This window comes from Sardina pilchardus, chromosome 5, assembly GCF_963854185.1.
Source record: "Sardina pilchardus chromosome 5, fSarPil1.1, whole genome shotgun sequence".
NCBI classification, from domain to species: Eukaryota; Metazoa; Chordata; class Actinopteri; order Clupeiformes; family Clupeidae; genus Sardina; species Sardina pilchardus.
Genome location: NC_084998.1, coordinates 1,256,286 through 1,281,552, shown reverse-complemented (window position 1 = coordinate 1,281,552; position 25,267 = coordinate 1,256,286). Strand labels below are relative to the sequence as shown.

The window sequence follows — 25,267 nt, the reverse complement described above, 5'->3', positions numbered from 1 at the left end:
CTGGGGGCTCTGTGTGTGTGTGTGTGTGTGTGTGTGTGTGTGTGTGTACGTACAGGTCTGCGGCGGTGTGGCTGTGCTGGGGGGGCTGGTGGAAGGAGGCTGGGGGCTCTGTGTGTGTGTGTGTGTGTGTGTGTGTGTGTGTGTGTGTGTGTACGTACAGGTCTGCGGCGGTGTGGCTGTGCTGGGGGGGCTGGTGGAAGGAGGCGGGGGGCTCTGTGTGTGTGTGTGTGTGTATGTGTGTGTGTGTGTGTGTACGTACAGGTCTGCGGCGGTGTGGCTGTGCTGGGGGGGCTGGTGGAAGGTGGCGGGGGGCTCTGTGTGTGTGTGTGTGTGTGTGTGTGTGTGTGTGTGTGTGTGTGTGTGTGTGTGTGTGTGTGTGTGTGTGTACGTACAGGTCTGCGGCGGTGTGGCTGTGCTGGGGGGGCTGGTGGAAGGTGGCGGGGGGCTCTGTGTGTGTGTGTGTGTGTGTGTGTGTGTGTGTGTGTGTGTGTGTGTGTGTGTGTGTGTGTGTGTGTACGTACAGGTCTGCGGCGGTGTGGCTGTGCTGGGGGGGCTGGTGGAAGGTGGCGGGGGCTCTGTGTGTGTGTGTGTGTGTGTACGTACAGGTCTGCGGCGGTGTGGCTGTGCTGGGGGGGCTGGTGGAAGGTGGCGGGGGCTCTGTGTGTGTGTGTGTGTGTGTACGTACAGGTCTGCGGCGGTGTGGCTGTGCTGGGGGGGCTGGTGGAAGGTGGCGGGGGCTCTGTGTGTGTGTGTGTGTGTGTACGTACAGGTCTGCGGCGGTGTGGCTGTGCTGGGGGGGCTGGTGGAAGGTGGCGGGGGCTCTGTGTGTGTGTGTGTGTGTGTACGTACAGGTCTGCGGCGGTGTGGCTGTGCTGGGGGGGCTGGTGGAAGGTGGCGGGGGCTCTGTGTGTGTGTGTGTGTGTGTGTGTGTGTACGTACAGGTCTGCGGCGGTGTGGCTGTGCTGGGGGGGCTGGTGGAAGGAGGCGGGGGGCTCTGTGTGTGTGTGTGTGTGTGTGTGTGTGTGTGTGTGTGTGTGTGTGTGTGTGTGTACGTACAGGTCTGCGGCGGTGTGGCTGTGCTGGGGGGGCTGGTGGAAGGTGGCGGGGGGCTCTGTGTGTGTGTGTGTGTGTGTGTGTGTGTGTGTGTGTGTGTGTGTGTGTACGTACAGGTCTGCGGCGGTGTGGCTGTGCTGGGGGGGCTGGTGGAAGGTGGCGGGGGGCTCTGTGTGTGTGTGTGTGTGTGTGTGTGTGTGTGTGTGTGTGTGTGTGTGTACGTACAGGTCTGCGGCGGTGTGGCTGTGCTGGGGGGGCTGGTGGAAGGTGGCTGGGGGCTCTGTGTGTGTGTGTGTGTGTGTGTGTGTGTACGTACAGGTCTGCGGCGGTGTGGCTGTGCTGGGGGGGCTGGTGGAAGGTGGCGGGGGGCTCTGTGTGTGTGTGTGTGTGTACGTACAGGTCTGCGGCGGTGTGGCTGTGCTGGGGGGGCTGGTGGAAGGTGGCGGGGGCTCTGTGTGTGTGTGTGTGTGTGTGTGTGTGTGTACGTACAGGTCTGCGGCGGTGTGGCTGTGCTGGGGGGGCTGGTGGAAGGTGGCGGGGGCTCTGTGTGTGTGTGTGTGTGTGTGTGTGTGTGTACGTACAGGTCTGCGGCGGTGTGGCTGTGCTGGGGGGGCTGGTGGAAGGTGGCGGGGGGCTCGGCGGTCTCCAGGCGACCCTCCTCTCCGGCCCGCTGCAGCAGCTCAAACAGCGGCGAGTCCTGCGGAACACACACAGGGTGAGTCACACAGAGTACCAGTCACAGAGTGTGTGTGTGTGTGTGTGTGTGGACAGCAGTGGGCAGAATCAGTGGTGTCAAACTTTCAGCCTGCGGACAAAATCAGTCAGTTTCTTGTGGCCCATTGGGAGATTTATATTTGCGATGACATTTGGCAGCGCATATCAAGTTTGTGTTTTGTTTTTCGTATACTTCTTAATAATCAACATTTCACTGCTAGTGTACCCAACTAGCGTTAGCAGTGAGACTGCAGTTGCACAGACCAGTATACTCAACTAGCGTTATTTTTATTTTAGTACACAAAAGGCGTTTTAGGCACTAAAATAACGTGTATTTTTGGAGCCTACCAGTGTGCGGACCGATATTAGCCAATATTAACCTACTCCATGACCGGCCTATGGACATTTTCCTAGCGTCTCTGGTAGCCAACGTTATTTCACACATTTCAGTAATTTAGGCTACATACATTCAAAGGCCGATAGATAGTTTGATAGTGTTGGATATGAAAATCCTTTTTTTATCAACTAGTGGATCTAAAAAGTAACATTAAATAATAATAATAAAATAAAAATAAAATCTGACTAAATTCATCATATAAGGGGTCTGGGGAACACTATGTGGGCAGGTGACTTTCCAAGTCTATGGACGTTTGAATAATATTCAAAGAGGGGTTAATCGGAACAATAAACATATTAAACCGTTATGTTCCCTTTTTGGCTACACCGATACAAAAAGTCTGTTTGTTTCCATGTGCGTGTTTTCATTCTTTGAACTAGCTCTAATCCCTGGTTGTGAAACCCTTAGGTGTCTGAGTGTGTGTGTACCTGTATGTGTGTGTCAGAGAAAGTATGAATCATAGAGAGAGCGAATGCGTAAGCGTGTATGTGCGTGTATCAGAGAGAGAGAGAGTGTGAGCGAGCACGTTTGCATGTGTGTGACAGAGAGCGCGAACGACAGTAAAAGTGTGTGTGAGCGTGTGTGTGTCCCTATACTTGTGTGTCCACACAGGTCTTTGTGTAGGTGCCTGCATGTCTGTATGACCTGTGTGTCAGTGTTCCTCTCATATGGGATTTCCATTTTAAAGTCCTCTATTGTCTGTGACAAATAGTCATCACTTCCAGTCAGAGGTTTTTTTTTTGGTTTTGGAAAATTTTTGAAGTTCACTAGTCATCTTTTTCTGAGCTCAAGTTCAAGACAAGTCAAGTCTTTGAAGGGCAAGTCCAAGTCAAGTCTTTGCACTTGTTTCCATTGTGGAATAAGTTACTGGGAGAGGACTGTGGGAGGAGTCATGGTCAATGCATCTCTTGATCTGTGAGTTGCCACAGTATCTTATTTAGATGCAGTAACTCGCAAGTCTTTTGAGGTAGTCTCGCAAGTCAAGTCTGAAGTCAAGTCACTGCGATTTCTGCTTCTAGTGTGCATGTTGATGGCTTCAGCATGTTGGGCCGTGTGTTGACTAGGATCAGTACCCATGTTGGGCCGTGTGTTGACTAGGATCAGTACCCATGTTGGCCGGTCACTCAGCTGGTTTTGTGTGCCACTGCTATCAGGCTATGCAGCTGTGTCCACAACACTGGGCGGAAAAACAGAAGCGCTGTGCCTAGCGATGACAAGAAGCACTTATCACATTTCAGCCATGTTGTTAGGACCAAAGGTCAGGGCTGCGAAAATAGGAAAGAATTCCGCGTTTCACTTCCTTGCTTATCGAATTACTTAAGATTCTCCACTGAAGGAAAAACAAAAAACCCAACTGCTACTCTTGAGAAAAATACTCCAGTTAAATGCAGAGATAATTCAGAATATTCTAGAGGTGTTGTGAGCTAGAGGCAATGGCAGTTTTTTATCCAGTCACCTTCCCACACTTCTTCCTTTGTTTGGGTTACTGAGTGCACAGCTGTTTATTTTCCTGATAGAACACACGCTCTGAGTGAGTGAGTGAGTGTTGCAGGCACTGTGTGGGGCAGTAATAGAGGTTGCAGGCACTGTGTGGGGCAGTAATAGAGGTTGCAGGCGCTGTGTGGGGCAGTAATAGAGGTTGCAGGCGCTGTGTGGGGCAGTAATAGAGGTTGCAGGCGCTGTGTGGGGCAGTAATAGAGGTTGTGTTGCTATCTCTCTACTGACATCTCCCTGCAGATGGAAGTTCCACTGTGTCAGCGTACAGGGCAAAGTCTACCAACGCGCAAGGGCCATGCAGGCCCCGCCTCTTCCTGTGTCAGCCGCACCTCTGCTCATTCCTGCGCAACATGCTTCAGCTCGCAACACGTCACTGTGCTGCTCCAAACTTGCCCCTAGGCACCTCCAGCCCACACCAGACCCACTCTTACCAAACCCCACTCTTACCAAACCCCGACCAGCGCCATCAAATCAGTCTGTACAATTCTAACACACTCTTACCCAGTCCAACAGACGCTAACCCAGTCCAACAGACGCTAACCCAGTCTAACCCAGTCTAACCCAGCCCAACACACCCTTACTCAATACCCAGCCCAACACACCCTTACTCATTACCCAGTCCAACACACCTTTACTGTGCTGAGGACTCATATGGAGCATCATCATGTTAGCTAAACTCTCTCCGCACTCTCCCAGGTCTCACACCTCAAAACCGGTATTTGAGTAAGACCTGCAAGTCGCAGGATTGCGCAATAAGACCAGGAGGGGTGAGCACTGCAGCCCCTCCCCTCCCCTCCCCCACCCCCGGTGCCTGGCGGACTGAGCGGCTGCCTCACCTCACACCAGGGCGGGAGCAGCGCCTGAGCACCGTGTTTGTGAGCGCGCGGTCAGTCTGTTGGTTTCAGCAGGAACGAGGGTGAGAGACCGAGCTGTGTGGGGAGAGAGCAACAGCTCCAGGAACCGGCAAGCCGACAGAGACAGACACAACGAAAGCGCACACACGGGCAAGCCGACAGAGACAGACACAACGAAAGCACACACACGGGCGTGTTCAAAAGCCACAGAGCAGTGAACATCGCGTTCAACAGACAAGAGCAAACACTGACAGGACGACGAGAAAGAGAAAGTCTGGAGCTGAGATGGATAATACGAACAACAGAGACACAAGAGAAGGCACTCCTTTGAGCAAATAAGGATATAAAACAAGCTACATCCTCTGAAAGGAAACAACTTTGACTTCTAAAAGCTGATCAAAGCTGGAATAAGGAAGAGGTCATTGTCCACGGTTTCAGACGATGGAGGTAAGTCTGAAATGGTCATCAAGCTCTGTGCTGAGCAGATTTGAACCAAGATAACATCATTTGATCCAACACAGCAAAACTCAGAGGCCACATGAAACGAGAAACATGACAACTTTTTTGACCTCATGGTAACGCTATAAGTGTTTTTTTTTTTCTTTCACTCAAAAGCAAAAGCACTGCTGAGAGCGTATTTCCTGGAAAGGATAAACAAAGAGCCTGGGACCGCTTCAGTGCTGTGGACATATTCTCCCTGAACACACAGCTGAAGATGTACAACATAACGACAACCAATGAATCGAGCCGTTCAACTGGAGCTCCTGACAATAATATTGACGATGACTTCAAATACACGCTATACAGCACTGTTTTCATACTGGTGTTCATTATTGGACTGCTGTTCAACTTGGTAGCCATACATATTCTCGCATGTACTCTGAAGCTAAGAAACGAGACCACCACATACATGATGAACCTGGCAGCGTCAGACCTGATGTTTGTGTTCTTTCTGCCCTTTCGGATCTACTATTTTGTCAACAGAAACTGGCCTTTTGGCGAAGTGCTCTGTAAGCTCTCCGTGGCCCTGTTTTACACAAACATGTACGGGAGCATCCTGTTCCTCACATGCATCAGCGTGGACCGATTCTTGGCCATCGTTTACCCGATCAGATCGAGGACACTGCGGACGAAGCGCAATGCTAAGATCGCCTGCGCCGGCGTCTGGTTGGTGGTTCTGTCTGGCAGCCTCCCGACCGGGTTCATGCTGGACACCACGGCGGAAAAACACCAGAACAACAGCGAGACAAACTACTGCTTCGAGAAATACTCGGACAAACAGTGGCAGTCCGAGCTGTCCAAAGCGGTGGTCTTCATCGAGACGGTGGGTTTCTTCATCCCGTTCCTGATCAACCTGATCTGCTCCATCAAGGTGCTCCGTACGCTGCAGGACCCCCAGACGCTGTCCCGCGGGGGCCAGCTGAACAAGAGGAAGATCCTGCGCATGATCGTAGTGCATCTGCTGACCTTCTGCTTCTGCTTCATCCCCTACAACGTCAACCTCATCTTCTACACCCTGGTGAGGAGCGACGTCTTTCCCAGCTATGGGGCGGAATACGTGGCGCGGACCATCAACCCCATAACGCTCTGCATTGCCGTCACGAACTGCTGCTTCGACCCTGTTGTGTACTACTTCACCTCGGAGACCATCCAGAACTCCATCAAGCGCAGGACTCAGAGCATCCGAGCCGACTACCACCTGCGGGAGACGCTCCAGAACAGCCCGCGGCTGCAGAGCCTCAGGAACATCGGACACAAATTCAGATCCACTGACTCCACTGACTGTTGATAGCAGACTTGATAGCACTGAGAGAGTATTCTTTTAGCCACTGTGTGAGTGTAACGGTTTGCATAGTTTACTCAATTGAGTTATTTTTTTTAAGACACTGTTTGTGCTGTGTGTGTGTGACAATTTCATACCCAACATCATGATTATATTAATTTTCATTCGTGTTCTAAAGTAAAAACAAAAGAGAATGTCCGCACACTGGAGAAACTTCCAGACAGATGAGGATAAAGGCAGGGTTTGAAGAAGGTCCGGTCAAGTCGAAATGTTGCTCTTTCTTTTAATCAAACTCTGGGAACTACTCTGGTGTGTGGACGTTCTCTCTTGTTTTTACCTTACAGTATACGCGGGTTTCCCGTTTACCAACAAAACTAGATCTGCGCGCAGCCTTGGGGCAGAAGACGCCTGGTGGCCGGTCACAACGTTATAAAGTTAACCTATTAGTCGGCGGCTGTAAGCTACACGCATACATTCTTTGTATGCCCTTGTTGTAACAATGATGCTAAGACCTCATTTCAGTTTATTTCAGAGTTTGTCGTTTTTATTATTAATATAACATTGTCTTTTTGCCGTTTTTTGGTAAAGAAATGCATTCCTTTAAAGATATTGAACATTCTACAACCATCGTCATTTCGAATGGTGCGGTTTTCGGCACTAAAACTCATTATAATCTTTTCATGGAGAGCAGAGGCTTTCTGCACACGCATATTTTCATGACGTTGCATAGAAATCTACATATCTTTTGTCCTGTGCCTGGCCTAAGCATACACTGTAAAAACATAACATCTAACCATATTGATCTTATATTAATATATTATTATTGATATTATATTAATCCATTTGCCATTGTTTTTAGTATGAAGAGACTTACACAGCGCTCTCTAGAAAGATCATTTTGACTCAAATTAAGAAGATTTAATTCATTTTATGGACTTTGTTTAACATACTAGCAGACACATGTGCTTGTTTTCAGGATGAGATGTCTTAAAATAAATCAAACTCTGATTAGATTAAGTCTAATGATCTTAAGAAAAAGTGCTAGGTAATTCTCTTTATATTGAAATCAATACCAACCAGATTTTTTTGATCTTAAAGGGACACTTCACCGATTAGCATTAAGCTTTGTATGTTTTTGAATGGTTGTGCATCATTCCCTCAGTTTGCCTTGACGTGGGAGAAATACGGATCTCAATGTTGGACTTCCTGCTTTCAATGATGTAAAAATCATCATTTTACATCATTGAAAGCAGTTAGTCCTATTCATGGGTTTCATTGAAATCCGTTTTTCTCCCATCTCAAGGCAAACTGAGATGCACGACCATTCAAAAACATGACTGGTTTTCTAAAGATACAAAGCTTACTGCTAATCGGTGAAGTGTCCCTTTAATATAAATTAGACTTGATTAGATTTTACAAGCAGTGTTTGTGGTCTCACATCTCTGCCATTTGAAATGTCTGGTACGCTGCAAACACTGATTATCTAGTAGTGCAGTGGTGGTTGCGGTTGACACAATCAATCCCAAAAGTTATTTGAGAAAATACTAAAGTATTGAAACTGATCGTTTTACTGACATGTAATAACATGCTTTACTGAACCCCCTGAAGAGTCATGATCTCCCAAGATATGTTCAGAATTTCACTCACACCTGCGGAAATTAACGTGGCTCCTTTACAACACACACACACACACGTCTATGTACGGTAGATCTTCTGAAGTGAGAACTACCTGCCTGTGGGTGTTGCGTAACCATCCAAACCCCACAAAACTGCACGCTGGATGTGGTCTCGGCTGCCGAAACGGCCTCAGTAGAGACTGATGTTTTTGAGGAAATGGTTTACACTTGCAAAGCTTATGTGTCTACACCAGCGAGCAGGGAAATGGGGGGGGGGGGGGGGGGGGGGGGCGGAGATAGTTAAGATGCCACAAATAAGAAGCATGTCTGAACATTCCCTAGTGTGTTCTCTGTACACAACTCAGGGCTGTGCAGTACTACAAATAAAGGTGGTGACCTCTTATTTAAAATGCTCTCTAGAGTGCAGCGTGTTGTAACTGCATCCCGCTGCTAGAGACTTTGCGGATTGTGTAGCTTTTGTAGCACCAGTGCTATAAATAAATGTTAATGTGCAGCCCTGCATCTGATGGTTTCAATTCAGTTTCAAGGTTACTGTAGGTCCACTCACAAATGAGGGGAACAGCCTCAGTATGATTCATATATAAAAGGTGCGTGTTGAGCCATCATACTGACACACAATAAAGGTTATATGCCATGCAGTGTTTTCTATGCGTTTCTTGTAGTCTTCACAGATAGAATGCACATGACACACTAAATGGTTGTGCGGTTGGAGGGGAGTTTAGGTAGTGACATCCTGGATGCTCTTTGGTTCAAACCCACCCACAACAAACCCACTCTATTCTTAATCAACACACCTGCGTGAATTCTTCATGCTTTTGTTTTCCAATAAGCTGTACACATATCACACTTCACACCTCCCAAACCCCACCACCTTACAAGATGCTGCTATTACCATCTTAATACAGTCATTCTTTAGCTATACACACTTCATAACAGTCATGTCCGACCTGCGCGTGCGTGCGTGCGTGCATTGGAGTGTTTGACCAGGTCTCTTTGAGTGTGTGCTCTGGACAGATAGTTGTTGATTCAGTGTGACCTGTTACATGAGGAACCACAGAGACAGAGCCTCTATTTGCGCCTGGTCCACAATAACTACGGCACCACGGCACTACGGCACCACGGCTGCTGCGACTGCCAACAGCACCGCCAGTGTGGCCAACGCAGAGGATCCTCCTCCACATCAACACAGATGCTGCTCCTCCTCATCATCATCATCACACACACCAGCACAGGTGCACAGGGGAGACGCGCTGAAGGCCATTCAGCAGAGAGGAGTCTTCACTAGGAGTTACAAGCCTTCGCTATATGGTGAGTTACAAGCCTTCGCTATATGGTGAGTTACAAGCCTTCGCTATATGGAAAGTCAGCCTCTTATCCTTTAGAAACGGTCTTCACTTGTTTCCTTTGCGAGGCCTCTGTGTTCGAAGAGAAACCCCACGCCTTTCTCACCAAAGTAAAACCACTTCTGCTCATACTGAGAGCAGGAAGAGAGAGCAGAGGCCAATCTCACGACAGCGTGTCAACTCATCACCGGGTGTCGTGCCCACGTTTGCCTGTTGCGTGTCTGCATAGACAATCTGTGGATGTTCTAGGTTTTTGAAGTCGTCCTTCTATTTGCCTTGTCTATTTGAAATTAAAGGGAGTGGTATTTTGGTCTTAAGTCCTTTTGTCCCATTTAAAGTCTGCAATTCAGTCTCCAGGTGTTAAACCAAAGAACTCAGTGTTAATAGTATTTTTGCATTTGGTCGTGTTTGCGGGATTACCGTCTGAATTACAGCTCAGGATCAAATGTGAATTCACTTAATAGACCCGGCACAGGTCAAGAGTCTGCATCACAGGGGCTGCTGTGCCACTCTCAGCTTACGTGCGACAAGAGCATTTCCCCAGAACACACAGCTCCTTTGTTGACAGAGGTGTATCTCTATAGTAGCACTGTTAGAGACAGAGGTGTATCTCTATAGTAGCACTGTTAGAGACAGAGGTGTATCTCTATAGTAGCACTGTTAGAGACAGAGGTGTATCTCTATAGTAGCACTGTTAGAGACAGAGGTGTATCTCTATAGTAGCGCTCTGTTAGAGACAGAGGTGTATCTCTATAGTAGCTAGAGACAGAGGTGTATCTCTATAGTAGCGCTCTGTTAGAGACAGAGGTGTATCTCTATAGTAGCACTGTTAGAGACAGAGGTGTATCTCTATAGTAGCGCTCTGTTAGAGACAGAGGTGTATCTCTATAGTAGCTCTATTAGAGACAGAGGTGTATCTCTATAGTAGCACTGTTAGAGACAGAGGTGTATCTCTATAGTAGCACTGTTAGAGACAGAGGTGTATCTCTATAGTAGCGCTGGTGTATCTCTATAGTAGCGCTCTGTTAGAGACAGAGGTGTATCTCTATAGTAGTGTATCTCTATAGTAGCGCTCTATTAGAGACAGAGGTGTATCTCTATAGTAGCTCTGTTAGAGACAGAGGTGTATCTCTATAGTAGTGTATCTCTATAGTAGCGCTCTATTAGAGACAGAGGTGTATCTCTATAGTAGCACTCTATTAGAGACAGAGGTGTATCTCTATAGTAGCTCTGGTGTATCTCTATAGTAGCGCTGGTGTATCTCTATAGTAGCGCTCTGTTAGAGGAAGGAACACGTAGCCTGTTGCCGTGCTGATCATTTGGAACACGTGCAGCGCCAGAGGAACAGCTAAGTGCCTGAGGGTGCGTGACAGATCAAGTCCAGACAGACCTCAGCATACTTCCCATCCCATCGCAGGGAAAGATGACATGAACAACATGGACTACAGCTTTGGAGAAGTATAGTATTGCTCAAGACAGACCTCAGCATACTCCCATCCCATCGCAGGGAAAGATGACATGAACAACATGGACTACAGCTTTGGAGAAGTATAGTATTGCTCAAGACATATCTGGATTGTTAACAACAAAACAGCAATACTGATACTAATAAATACAAGGAAAGCGCACATTTGATTAAAATGTTTCATTCTTCAATACTTGACCCTGGCTTGTCCTGCTGGTCTAAGCGTCAGACTGGGAATAAGCGTTTAGTGAGAATAAAGTATGGCTGCTGTCAAAGGTTACACTTGACTTGCGCCCGCTAGAAGGGGAGGATAGAAAATGTCCTGTTATCCGTTATACAGGTCTTATGGTAATACGGTCTCCCTTATATCACAATATGCGAGATCCCCCATATCCGTTAAACAGGTCTTATGGTAATACGGTCTCCCTTATATCACAATAGGTGAGATCCTCCATAAACGCATTAAACATGCACACAGCCGGGCCTGCTGTGCTCTCGCTACCGCAGAACTGCACAAATATTTTAAGTCAACACAGGGAAGCCCATAAAAAGAGGAGTTCATTATTTTTTATGTGCTGTTTTCTGAGAGCAGCTTGTGGATTCAGTGGTTCAGCCTATATGACAGTGCACACACACACACACTCAGTTTCACTCACAACAGTTTCATCGTCACCCGTTACTTGTCTACGCAGGTCCCCACACATGGGACAGACCTCAGCCAGACCCCAGCCAGACCCCAGCCAGACCTCAGGAGGTGAAGGAGGAACGTCACGACGACCCGGCTAGGACGAGTGGAGCGTCATGAGCACGTGGAACAGCACGGAGGTTCTGACCCAGAACTGCACTCTGGACACCAGCTACCGCTTCACCTACTACCAGGTAGAGTAGTATGGCATAGTAGTGGTATAGTATAGTATAGTATAGTATAGTACAGTACAGTAGTATTAGTAGTAGTAGTAGCAGTAGTGTAGTATAGTATAGTAGTGGTATAGTATGGTATGGTATAGTATAGTAGTGGTAGTAGTAGTCGGAAGACTTATACTTATACACTTATCTACTACCAGGTAGAGTAGTATAGTATAGTAGTGGTAACAGTAGTGTAGTGTAGTATAGTAATGGTAGTAGTAGTGGGAAGACTTAAGTGTATCTACTCCCAGGTAGAGTAGTATAGTTTAGTATAGTGTAGTGTAGTAGTGGTAGTAGTGTGAATACTTATATGCTTATCTACTCCCAGGTAGAGTAGTATAGTATAGTATAGTGTAGTATAGTAGTGGCAGTAGTAGTAGTGTGAACACTAACACTTGTATGCTTCTCTACTCCCAGGTAGAGTAGTATGGTAGTATAGTGTAGTGTAGTATAGTAGTGGTTAGGGATGCAACGGTTTTCAATAATTTATTGAACCGTTCGGTTTGGCCTGTTCGGTTCAATAGACTCACCTAAACCGCAATATTTCGGTATACGCGACATTAAACTTTTTATTTAATACAAGGTTATTGCGCGCGCGTAGCCTGGGAGCGATAGGGAGGAGTGCTTAGGACCCGGGGGATGCGTTTTCTCTGACTGTTCAGCTTGCCTCTCGTCAACCTTGCAACAACCAATCAGAATTTTACTGAATTTCCCAAGAGCCAATAAGCGCGTTGAAATGCAAATGAAGGAGTCATGTGAGAAGAAACAAACTTTACCGGCGGCTGCATGATCATGGCGACATTTGAAGTAGCCCACGAACAAGGCAAAAAGACCGTCAGTAAACAAAGCACAGTGTGCATTGCAAGCACTGCTTCACAACGATCACCTAATAAAGGTAACACATCCAACATGTCGGCCCACTTGCGCCTTCATCACCCGGCTGTAACCTTAAGTGGAGCAGCACGGAGAGTTAGTTTGCCACCGAAAACCCAACCATCCATTGCTGCAGCCTTTCGACAACAATATTCCTATAATTCCCAAAGACATAACGAATACGACGACGTATTAGGGCCACGTATATATACTTTGTAAAGACGCAAATTTGCCACTTTAGAAGGTCGAAAATTTGCCACATTATAAAGTCTGTGTGTAACATTGTAACCGTGGTTCTGCCCTGCGTTGATTGCTCGCTAGAGTAGCCTGAGAAAGCGTGACGCCGACACAGCTGAGTGTATTCTCTTTTTGATAGTTTACTGGAAAATATTGTAGGGATGGGAGGTTATAGGAGATGGGGAGGCTGACATGTCATTCCAAACTCGGGTCATTTATTTTCCTGACGTTGTACATGCTAGGCTACGGGCAGCGGGAGGTGTCCACTCGAAAAACAATAAACTCACTGCTAAATCAGTCAATCGCTCGTCCACTCGTCAATCACACAACTCTCTCGCACACACACGCACACACACACACACACACGACAGGAGACACAGGGGAAACAGACACTTTGTGAAGTGGCAAATTTGCCACTTTCTTCTCGGAATATTGCCCCCCCCTGACAACAGGTTGCAATAATGTTCATTTCATTGTTCTAATATTTTTAATGCTGCACTGCACTTTTGTCTATGTTTACATTTTTTACGTTCATAAAAGAGGACAGGGCAGGCACTCCCAAATCAAATATCCATTTGAAACTACACATAATACTACCTCACCAATTATTTTGAGAAGATTTTCAGAATTGTTCACTACTTTTTTGAGGGTGTATAACAGTTAAGTATTTTCTTTAAATGTGTGAAGAACAGTGAGTTTATTAAATAAATAACTACACATTACTTTATGCTGCACTGCACTATGGATAACATTGCCTGTTTATGACAGAAGGCAATGATGGTGTTCTTTTCTTTTAATACATTTTTGTGATTCTGCTTCATCTGTGTCAGGCTATGCATTTAATATTTTCTCTGCAAGTGTAAGTAGAAGCACATTGTTGATTTGAAATAGAAAAGGCAAATATAGCCTCCTGTATGCTAGAGCCAAGATAATATTGATATATTGAAACCGAACCGTTACCGTGGGCCAAAAACCGTGATACAAACCGAACCGTGGCAAAACTGTACCGTTGCATCCCTAGTAGTGGTAGTAGAAGTAGTGTGAACACTAAGGGTGCTTTCACACCAACATCGTTTGGTGCGCACCAAACGGTCCATTCGTACCAAAACCTCTTAGTTTGGTTCGTTTTCGTTGGTGTGAAAGCATTAATCGCACTCGGGTGCGCACCAAAACAAGCGGACCGAGACCTCCAAAAAGAGGAGGTCTCGGTCCGCTTGACTCCGCACCAAAAGTAGACCTCTGGTGCGGTCCCTCTGGTGAGAACGCGAACTGGGGTCCAAACCATAGACTGTAGGTCAAAATAGTGAGTCAAAATTGGCGCCGATTTCTACCGGAAGATAAACATTGAGAAAAAAATCAATCAGACTAATTTTGGTTCGTTTTCTGGTGTGAAAGCGGACCTCACTGGAGTCTATATGCTACATAATAACAATTTCACTGCCTGAAGCGGACCAAATAATCGAATTAGTGGTGTGAAAGCGCCCTAACACTTGTATGCTTCTCTACTCCCAGGTAGAGTAGTATGGTATAGTATAGTATAGTGTAGTATAGTAGTGGCAGTAGTAGTGGTGTGAACACTAACACTTGTATGCTTCTCTACTCCCAGGTAGAGTAGTATGGTATAGTATAGTATAGTGTAGTGTAGTATAGTAGTGGCAGTAGTAGTGGTGTGAACACTAACACTTGTATGCTTCTCTACTCCCAGGTAGAGTAGTATGGTATAGTATAGTATAGTGTAGTGTAGTATAGTAGTGGCAGTAGTAGTGGTGTGAACACTAACACTTGTATGCTTCTCTACTCCCAGGTAGAGTAGTATAGTATAGTATAGTGTAGTGTAGTGTAGTGTAGTATGGTATAGTGTAGTATAGTAGTGGCAGTAGTAGTAGTGTGAACACTAACACTTGTACGCTTCTCTACTCCCAGGTGTCCTACAGCCTGATCTTCGTGGTGGGCGTGTGCAGTAGTGTAGTGTAGTATGGTATAGCGTAGTATAGTAGTGTGAACACTAACACTACGCGTCTCTACTCCCAGGTGTCCTACAGCCTGATCTTCGTGGTGGGCGTGTGCAGTAACGTGCTGGCGTAGCGTGAACACTAACACTTGTACGCTTCTCTCCCAGGTGTCCTACAGCCTGATCTTCGTGGTGGGCGTGTGCAGTAACGTGCTGGCGTAGCGTGAACACTAACACTTGTACGCTTCTCTCCCAGGTGTCCTACAGCCTGATCTTCGTGGTGGGCGTGTGCAGTAACGTGCTGGCGTAGTATAGTAGTGTGAACACTAACACTTGTATGCTTCTCTATTCCCAGGTGTCCTACAGCCTGATCTTCGTGGTGGGCGTGTGCAGTAACGTGCTGGCGTTCCGGCGCTTGTGTGTCTCTCCGCGCGCCCTCACCAGCACGGCCGTCTACATGACCAACCTGGCCGCGGCCGACCTCTTCTTCGTGCTCTCGCTGCCGCTACGCATCTACCACTACCACCACCAGGCCGCTCACTCTTCCTCCTCCTCTTCCTCCTCCTCCTCCTCCTCCTCCTCCGTGGGCTCGGTCCCCACCTGGTCGCCCGGGGTAACGTTCTGCCACGTGACGTTCACGCTGAAGTACATCAGCCTGTACGGCGGCATCTTCTTCCTGGTGTGCATCGGCGTGGACCGCTACTTCGCCGTGGTGCACCCGCTGGCGTGGCGCTTGCGTCGCGTGGGCACGGCGCGGCTGGTGAGCGCGGGCATCTGGTGCCTGGTGTTGGCGCTCAGCCTGGCACTGCCCCTGCTGCGCTCCTCCTCCTCCTCCTCCTCCTCCTCCTCCTCCCAGCACCTGCAGCCGTGCCTGCTGGACCCGTCGGCGCGGCACAACCGGGCCTTCATCCTGACGGCGCTGCTGTTGGTGCAGCTGGCGTTCCACCTGCCGGCCCTCCTGCTGCTCTACAGCTACTGCCGCGTGCTGCACGTGCTGCGCCGCCAACGCCAACCGCCACGGCAACCGCCACGGCAACGCAGCCGCCGCTCCGCCCGCCAGCACCAGCAGCAGCACGGGTTACCGCGGCAACACAGGCGACACGGGCGCACGCTGCGGGTCATCTACTGGGTGCTGGGCGTGTTCCTGCTGTGCTTCCTGCCGTACCACCTGAACCTGCTGGGCTACACGCTCACGCACCTGGGCCTGCTGCGCTGCTGCGCCCTCGCCAGGGCAACCCAGGCACTGCACCCCGTCGTGCTCTCGCTCGCCAGCGCCAACTGCTGCCTCAACCCGCTCATCTACTGCGCATCCAGCCGCCCGCCACACAAGCACACACACACGCACACGCACACGCACACGCCCAGCACGGCCACCAGGGGCAGCGCCAGCCACGGGGGCATCACGCCCGCATCCACCAACGAGGGAGAGCACCTGCCTCAGCCAATCAGGTCATCCACTAGTCTCCACCAATGAGGGAGAGCAGCTGCCTCAGCCAATCAGGTCATCCACTAGTCTCCACCAACGAGGGAGAGCAGCTGCCTCAGCCAATCAGGTCATCCACTAGTCTCCACCAACGAGGGAGAGCACCTGCCTCAGCCAATCAGGTCATCCACTAGTCTCCACCAATGAGGGAGAGCACCTGCCTCAGCCAATCAGGTCATCCACTAGTCTCCACCAATGAGGTCATCCACTAGTCTCCACCAATGAGGGAGAGCACCTGGCGCAGCCAATCAGGTCATCCACTAGTCTCCACCAATGAGGGAGAGCATCTGCCTCAACCAATCAGGTCATCCACTAGTCTCCACCAGTGAGGGAGAGCGCCTGCCTCAGCCAATCAGGTCATCCACTAGTCTCCACCAATGAGGGAGAGCAGCTGCCTCAGCCAATCAGGTCATCCACTAGTCTCCACCAATGAGGGAGAGCACCTGCCTCAGCCAATCAGGTCATCCACTAGTCTCCACCAACGAGGGAGAGCACCTGCCTCAGCCAATCAGGTCATCCACTAGTCTCCACCAGTGAGGGAGAGCGCCTGCCTCAGCCAATCAGGTCATCCACTAGTCTCCACCAATGAGGTCATCCACTAGTCTCCACCAATGAGGGAGAGCATCTGCCTCAACCAATCAGGTCATCCACTAGTCTCCACCACTGAGGTCATCGACTAGTCTCCACCAATGACAGCGAGCATCTGCCTCAACCAATGAGGTCATCTGCTATTCTCAACCAATGAGTTGGTCTGCTGGTTTTCACTAAGAATGACTCTAACAGTATGTAAGATAATCTATGTAAGTGTGGCATGAAATAGTTTAGCTTGTGGTTAAAGTTAGTCTAATTGTCAAGATAATTTATACATGTACTGCTGGGAAAGTTCTCAGTGAAGATTACCTTAGGACTCTATGTTTACACACCATAAACTAATATTCATTGACATACCATAAACATACCATAAACTATGGATTCACAGCACCTGTATACAGAGATCCTGAAGTGAAATGCAATACCTTTCAATACCTTCTCAAATAAAATGAATACCTCAACATCACAGTGATTTTCATCTGCGAAACCTCTTACGCAAATGTGAAGGAGTTATTTTCATGTATTTATCGGGGGAATGCAATGAATTGATTTATTCGTGTAGACCCCTGAAGTTCATCTTTGCCCATATCAGGAGATCTCACTATTTTTCCTATGGAAGATAACATGTGGATTTTGACCTGTTAAACTCGGACAAAGAGGCCTGCGAGGCAGATGTTACACACTTTTGCCATCTGACTCAGAGTAGGTTTTGTGATCTTTGGTGCGTAAAGATGGGTTTTGTGATCTTTGGTGCATAAAGACAGGGAACTTTGATATTTGCTACATCGGAGCTAATTTGCAGTGCAACTTGCTATACATAGTTAACTTCGGTTATCTCCAGGATCTCCAGGTCATAAAGAGTCTATCTGCGCACTGCAACATAGGCTTACAACAATGTAACCAGGAGCAACCGTGACCTATGGGGAAAAAAACAGACTAAAATCATACTAAGCTTACAAGACTTCTATAGTTTAGTAGGCCTATAATTGAATAATAGAATACAAAATACTTAACGATTCCTAAAGTTCTTTTTCATAAGGGGCTACAGCTGACAGTCATCACTGTGTGCTTTAAAAATACACATGTGCACATTCTCAAGTGAATCTCAACGCAGCCCTCTATTTTTGGTTTAGTTTTGGTCTATTAGGGAATGACCCGCAACACCTGACTGACAGCAACCGCTGAGCTTCAGCAATGAGAACAATCCTGGCGCCGCCTCCGTCGTCCTCTCAACCAGTTGCAACTTTTCACCGGCGTGTTCCGAGTTTTAGCCGAATCACGGTGCATCATTAAATCCCGACTTGTTACGACTGGAAGATGGAATGCTGAATGGCTGCACGTCTCCCAGAGAACGGGAGCGCAGAGTGAGACGATCTCCGTTAAGCGAAGTGAAATCTAATTACAGAACACCGACTGGACACAACAATCCTCTGCTGGGCCATCGCGTGCTAGAGGTGTCAAACCACAGAATTCTAAAAGCAGATGTATAGATTGAGAAATGACAACGTCTCTCTCCGCTCTTCCTCTACTGTATAATACATGATCAGTACTCTTTAGGTTGAACTAGGGCAGTACTTAACTACTAGCTACTATATGATCCGTACTCTTTAGGTTGAACTAGGGCAGTACTTAACTACTAGCTACTATATGATCCGTACTCTTTAGGTTGAACTAGGGCAGTACTTAACTACTAGCTACTATATGATCCGTACTCTTTAGGTTGAACTAGGGCAGTACTTAACTACTAGCTACTATATGATCAGTACTCTTCAAGTTGAACTAGGGCAGTACTTAACTACTAGCTACTATATGATCCGTACTCTTTAGGTCGAACTAGGGCAGTACTTAACTACTAGCTACTATATGATCAGTACTCTTTAGGTTGAACTAGGGCAGTACTTAACTACTAGCTACTATATGATCCGTACTCTTTAGGTTGAACTAGGGCAGTACTTAACTACTAGCTACTATATGATCCGTACTCTTTAGGTTGAACTAGGGCAGTACTTAACTACTAGCTACTATATGATCAGTACTCTTCAAGTTGAACTAGGGCAGTACTTAACTACTAGCTACTATATGATCCGTACTCTTTAGGTTGAACTACGGCAGTACTGTTAACTGGGTAGTGTGTTGTGCTGTGTCTGTGCACACCTGTTTATGTGTTGTGCTGTGTCTGTGCACACCTGTGTATGTGTTGCAGAGTGTGTTGTCGTGGAGTGTGTTGTGCTGTGCCTGTCTGACGTGTCGACAGTCCTACTGATGCATGCAGCAGTGGTAGCAAAATAATCTCCCCATGCTTTCACGATTGTGAATGTGCATGTCGAGGGGCGGGTGTCCATTGAGCGCGCATGAGAGAGAGAGAGGGAGGGAGAGCGAGAGAAAGCGGGCCAAGGAGAGGGGGTTTACTTCTATACAGTTTTGGTTACGTTGCACGCATAGTCTACAATGAAAGCTTGTGAAAGAAATGTATACTTTCACCCGAGCAGCGTCAGGTGCACCAGTGCGACCTAGAATCTTTTTCAGACGCACTCTTAAAAATCTTGGGGATTAATAAAGTGCAATCTAATCTAATCTGATCTGGTCTGATCTAGAAGGACTCTAGAAGGTGTTGCGGTAACTCACGGTTCTCCAGGCGATGCTCTCGATGATCAGGTGCTCACAGCGCTCCAGGTGCTTCACCATGTCGCGGTGCAGGCTGGCCTCGGCCTTGATGAAGCTCTCGATCACCTTGTAGAAGTCGAAGCCGTGCAGCTGGAACACCCCCAGCAGCCACGGGAAGCTCAGGTCCGTGTCCGTGGACAGACCGCTGCCTAGTGCAGCAACACACACACACAGTTAGGCATACATCTAACATTTCCCTCGGGATGAACACACACACACACACACAGTTAGGCATACATCTAACATTTCCCTCGGGATGAACACACACACTGCCTAGTGCAGCAACACACACAGTTAGGCATACATCTAACATTTCCCTCGGGATGAACACACACACACACAGTTAGGCATACATCTAACATTTCCCTCGGGATGAATATAGTGTCTACCTACCTACCTACAACACACACACACACACACACACAGCACACACAACACACACAACACACACAACACACACAACACACACAACACACACAACACACACAACACACGGTGAAAATGGCCAATAAAGGAATGAATGAAGGAATGAATAATGCTAACTTCGAGCTTTTTTGTTCAATTGTACAGCATAAGCATTCACATTAGTCACATTCATTTGGTAAATCTCATGTCAACCTGAGCAACCAGGTTTTTATACCTTTAAGTTATGACATGACCCACATGATGATGTCATACATGCAAGTTCAGACCCTAAACTCACTCACCGTATGTTGCCATGACAACCTCCAGGGAGCACGCCAGAAGGGATGTATGGAATGTGGAGTCGTTGAGAAGTTTACTGGGGGGGAAGAAACACAGACGAGGGGGCGTGTCATGTGTCATGTGTCATGTGTGGCTCTGCATGGCTCTAATAAACACGCTCCTCGCGTCACATGACCAGTTCAGTCTCGCAGCTCACCTGAAGTTGTGCACGGACAGCCTCTTCTCCTCCTGTGGGGAAGGCAAAAGAACAACCTGTTAGGAATCGGAGCAGGGAACAGGTGTTTCCTCAGAAAACAGCACCTGGATGTTAGGACTATGATGCTGATTTACCGATTTCAGCATGGACTCCATCACTCTGTAGTAGAGCCGCACGCCAAGAGCGAACCTCTGGAGACACAGGAGACCAGCGTGAGACACAGGAGACCAGCGTGAGACACAGGAGACCAGCGTGAGACACAGGAGACACACAGGAGACCAGCGTGAGACACAGGAGACCAGCGTGAGACACAGGAGACCAGCGTGAGACACAGGAGACACACAGGAGACCAGCGTGAGACACAGGAGACCAGCGTGAGACACAGGAGACCAGCGTGAGACACAGGAGACCAGCGTGAGACACAGGAGACCAGCGTGAGACACAGGAGACCAGCGTGAGACACAAGAGACCAGCGTGAGACACAGGAGACACACAGGAGACCAGCGTGAGACACAGGAGACCAGCGTGAGACACAGGAGACCAGCGTGAGACACAGGAGACCAGCGTGAGACACAGGAGACCAGCGTGAGACACAAGAGACCAGCGTGAGACACAGGAGACCAGCGTGAGACACAGGAGACCAGCGTGAGACACAGGAGACCAGCGTGAGACACAGCACTACACACATCTACACCTAAAGAATACACTTAACGGCCCCGCACCTAGTGATGCCAGATACCTCCAGTGTGTGGTAATCTGGATGTGTCTATGCGATATGTGGTAATCTGGATGTGTCTATGCGATATGTGGCAATATGCCATATGTGGCAATCTGGATGTGTCTATGCGATATGTGGCAATCTGGATGTGTCTATGCGATATGTGGCAATATGCCATATGTGGCAATCTGGATGTGTCTATGCGATATGTGGCAATCTGGATGTGTCTATGCAATATGTGGCAATCTGTAGGTGTGTATATGAACCCCTTATGTAATATGTGCTAGGCAGTATGTGTGTATGTTAATGTCTGCTTGTTTATATGTAAACCTAATGTTTGTGTGTTTATATGTAAACCTAATGTTTGTGTGTTTATATGTAAATCTTTTGTAATATGTTGTGTGTATTTTTTCATCTGGACCTGGAGTCAGTAAAATAAAGTTATATAATTCGCAGAGGGACACAAAGACCATAGGCCATCAGAAAAACAATCCTAACCCCAGCCAAAAAGAATAACTTGAGGTTAAATCCAAATATTAATAAAATAATAACAATAAAAACAACATTAAAACTTGATGACTTGCTCTCCAGGGAGAACAAGGAGGCTGGACATTACAAGCATTACAATTTAACATCTTAATGAATCACAGGAACACTTCTCCATCACATTAAGCCACGAGTTTCCCCATAGTAACGGTACCTGGTTGCCGAGGCCCGAGCATCCTGGACTGACCACCTGAGCGAAGGCCTGGCCGAACAGCGCCCCGAGACGCTGCGCACGCTCCACCACCGCCTCCGTAGGGTCCACCGTGCAGTTCTGGAAACAGCCGCTCACCCATTAACCCTCTCAGCCATTAACCCTCTCAGCCATTAACCCTCTCAGCCATTAACCCTCTCACCCATTAACCCTCTCACCCATCAACCCTCTCACCCATTAACCCTCTCAGCCATCAACCCTCTCACCCATTAACCCTCTCAGCCATCAACCCTCTCACCCATTAACCCTCTCAGCCATCAACCCTCTCAGCCATCAACCCTCTCAGCCACAACACTACACCGCTCACCCATTAACCCTCTCACCCATCAACCCTCTCACCCATTAACCCTCTCACCCATTAACCCTCTCACCCATCAACCCTCTCACCCATTAACCCTCTCACCCATCAACCCTCTCAGCCACAACACTACACCGCTCACCCATTAACCCTCTCACCCATCAACCCTCTCACCCATTAACCCTCTCACCCATCAACCCTCTCACCCATCAACCCTCTCACCCATCAACCCTCTCACCCATTAACCCTCTCAGCCATCAACCCTCTCAGCCATCAACCCTCTCAGCCATCAACCCTCTCACCCATTAACCCTCTCAGCCATCAACCCTCTCACCCATTAACCCTCTCACCCATCAACCCTCTCAGCCATCAACCCTCTCAGCCATCAACCCTCTCACCCATTAACCCTCTCAGCCACAACACTACACCGCTCACCCATTAACCCTCTCACCCATCAACCCTCTCACCCATCAACCCTCTCACCCATTAACCCTCTCAGCCACAACACTACACCACTCACCCATTAACCCTCTCACCCATCAACCCTCTCACCCATCAACCCTCTCACCCATCAACCCTCTCACCACTTAACCCTCTCAGCCACTACACCGCTCACCCATCAACCCTCTCACCCTTCAACCCTCTCACCCATCAACCCTCTCAGCCATCAACCCTCTCACCCTTCAACCCTCTCACCCATTAACCCTCTCAGCCACAACACTACACCGCTCACCCATTAACCCTCTCACCCATCAACCCTCTCACCCATCAACCCTCTCACCCATTAACCCTCTCAGCCACAACACTACACCACTCACCCATTAACCCTCTCACCCATCAACCCTCTCACCCATCAACCCTCTCACCCATCAACCCTCTCACCCATCAACCCTCTCACCCTTCAACCCTCTCACCCATCAACCCTCTCAGCCATCAACCCTCTCACCCTTCAACCCTCTCACCCATCAACCCTCTCAGCCATCAACCCTCTCACCCATCAACCCTCTCACCCATTAACCCTCTCAGCCACAACACTACACCACTCACCCATTAACCCTCTCACCCATTAACCCTCTCACCCATCAACCCTCTCAGCCATCAACCCTCTCACCCATTAACCCGCTCACTCATCAACCCTCTCAGCCACAACACTACACCGCTCACCCATTAACCCTCTCACCCATTAACCCTCTCAGCCATCAACCCTCTCAGCCATCAACCCTCTCACCCATTAACCCTCTCACCCTTCAACCCTCTCACCCTTCAACCCTCTCACCCTTCAACCCTCTCACCCTTCAACCCTCTCAGCCATTAACCCTCCCACCCATCAACCCTCTCACCCATTAACCCTCTCAGCCATCAACCCTCTCAGCCATCAACCCTCTCAGCCACAACACTACACCGCTCACTCATTAACCCTCTCAGCCACAACACTACACCGCTCACTCATTAACCCTCTCAGCCACAACACTACACCGCTCACTCATTGACCCAGAGACCTCTCACCCAGAACATTAATCCACTCCGAGAACTCATTTACACAAAGGTTAATTAAAGGACCACTGACAATGATTAACAATATAACTGTGATTACCAGCTCCGAAGTTGCACATGGGAGTGAGGGTCTGTATTTGGGAGAGGGTAATTGGACTGGCTCTAATAATATGGACTACTGCTATTCCCTGAACTTTGGAAGTCTGACAACTTCGCAGGATGTAAAACTTATACTCCAACAGAGGCATGTCTAAGAGCAACCACAAGAGGCCTACATTGTTTTAAAATGGCAACCAGAAGAGGCCTACATTGTTTTAAAATGGCCACCACAAGAGCGCTACATTGTTTTAAAATGGCCACCCACCTTGAAGTAGGTCATGAGCGTGTCCGAGGGCTGGTCACTGGCGGAGGTGAGGGAGACCCGGAGTTGCTGGACAGAGTATAAGGTTGCCCTGGAAACAGACAGTCTCATCACCATCATAAGACAGTAGAGTGGAATGGAATGGAGTTGACTTTTGCTATGGGAGCTAACTACTACTCCTTGAATTTCCCCTTGTGGATCAATAAAGTATCTATTTATCTATCTTTCTATCTAACCAAAACACAACTTTATAAACATGGGAAATTGTGGGTCCTAAAGCCAGACTAATTACTAGCCACTGCTCTAGATGAGCTTATTTTGATAGACTATGCACATGCACAGCTGAGCTAGCTGGCATCCGTTACACTCACCCGCTAAACCACACAGCACCAATGTAGCCAGTGCTGAGTGGAACCTGACAGCGTTGTTTCGCCCTAAATAGCTCTGAGCTGTGGGAACTGACACGCGCCTGCATGCGCTGTGGTCATAGCGGTTTGTAGTCGCTTTTCATATAGGCCATGAGCGCTACAAGAATATGGATAAGAAACATGTAGCATTATGTAGCATTAATGAGCGCTATATTACAGCCACGCGGAAAAGAAACATGTAGCATTATGTAGCATTAATGAGCGCTACATTACAGCCACGCGGAAAAGAAACATGTAGCATTATGTAGCATTAATGAGCGCTACATTACAGCCACGCGGAAAAGAAACATGTAGCATTATGTAGCATTAATGAGCGCTACATTACAGCCACGCGGAAAAGAAACATGTAGCATTATGTAGCACTAACACTGCATTACATGTATTACTGCTTATGAGTACTCCATACGAGTATTAGTGCTCTACAGCTTATTATTTTTTATTTTAAGAGATGGTTAAGAGATATGTATGTTATCAATAGTAGTATGTGTAGCTGTACTAAGACTCAAAGTAGCGTAGCGTAGTACAAAGTAGCTACAGCAGCATTGTTTCATTTTCTATTTCAGGGACAGAAAGAAACATGTATGCTTCCCCTAAAGCATTAAGAGTAAAGAGGGATGCTGTCTGCTGCTGTGGAGTTGAGTGAGTGTGTGTGTGTGTGTGTGTGTGTGTGTGTGTGTGTGTGTGTGTGTGTGTGTGTGTGTGTGTGTGTGTGTGTGTGTGCTACCTGACGGGGGTTTGCAGGATCGCTGGGTTGAACTCCTCAGCAGACACCAGCTTCTTAGGCGTACTCTCCACATGGCCTCTGCAGGACAACACACACAAGACACGGACATCAGTTCAACATTTGTAAAGTAACTCTACA

At 48.0% G+C, this 25,267-nt stretch overlaps 3 protein-coding genes across 7 annotated transcripts in view; 2 read left to right on the top strand and 1 right to left on the bottom strand.

The window, feature by feature from the left end:
• The window catches only part of rb1 (retinoblastoma 1), a 64,156-nt gene that overhangs the window by 28,964 nt on the left and 9,925 nt on the right, over positions 1 to 25,267 (bottom strand). For all 5 annotated transcript variants that reach the window (XR_009939133.1, XR_009939132.1, XM_062535900.1 and 2 more), the window contains 8 exons: positions 25,130 to 25,207; positions 23,981 to 24,068; positions 21,768 to 21,884; positions 20,484 to 20,540; positions 20,350 to 20,381; positions 20,156 to 20,229; positions 19,410 to 19,597; positions 1,635 to 1,750 (listed from right to left, as the gene is read on the bottom strand). Coding sequence is in view for 3 of the 5 variants with exons in the window: in XM_062535900.1 (XP_062391884.1) it covers positions 1,635 to 1,750; positions 19,410 to 19,597; positions 20,156 to 20,229; positions 20,350 to 20,381; positions 20,484 to 20,540; positions 21,768 to 21,884; positions 23,981 to 24,068; positions 25,130 to 25,207 (750 nt within the window). In the remaining 2 variants the exon portion in view is untranslated. The remainder of the gene's footprint in view (positions 1 to 1,634; positions 1,751 to 19,409; positions 19,598 to 20,155; positions 20,230 to 20,349; positions 20,382 to 20,483; positions 20,541 to 21,767; positions 21,885 to 23,980; positions 24,069 to 25,129; positions 25,208 to 25,267) is intronic.
• Positions 4,487 to 8,172, top strand: LOC134079819 (lysophosphatidic acid receptor 6-like). The gene is made up of 2 exons (XM_062535910.1): positions 4,487 to 4,962; positions 5,131 to 8,172. The coding sequence occupies exon 2, from the start codon at positions 5,231 to 5,233 to the stop codon at positions 6,302 to 6,304; it is 1,074 nt and encodes a 357-aa protein (XP_062391894.1). The 5' UTR covers positions 4,487 to 4,962; positions 5,131 to 5,230; the 3' UTR covers positions 6,305 to 8,172.
• LOC134079818 (lysophosphatidic acid receptor 6-like) lies at positions 8,868 to 16,754 on the top strand. Its single transcript, XM_062535909.1, has 3 exons — positions 8,868 to 9,243; positions 11,436 to 11,622; positions 15,066 to 16,754. The coding sequence occupies exons 2-3, from the start codon at positions 11,545 to 11,547 to the stop codon at positions 16,182 to 16,184; spliced, it is 1,197 nt and encodes a 398-aa protein (XP_062391893.1). The 5' UTR covers positions 8,868 to 9,243; positions 11,436 to 11,544; the 3' UTR covers positions 16,185 to 16,754.

Coding starts and splice junctions, on each gene's coding strand:
- LOC134079818 (XM_062535909.1), top strand. CDS start 11,545: ATGAGCACGTGGAACAGCACGGAGGTTCTGACCCAGAACTGCACTCTG. Junction 11,623..15,065: donor ACCGCTTCACCTACTACCAG/GTAGAGTAGTAT, acceptor CTCTATTCCCAG/GTGTCCTACAGCCTGATCTT.
- LOC134079819 (XM_062535910.1), top strand. CDS start 5,231: ATGTACAACATAACGACAACCAATGAATCGAGCCGTTCAACTGGAGCT.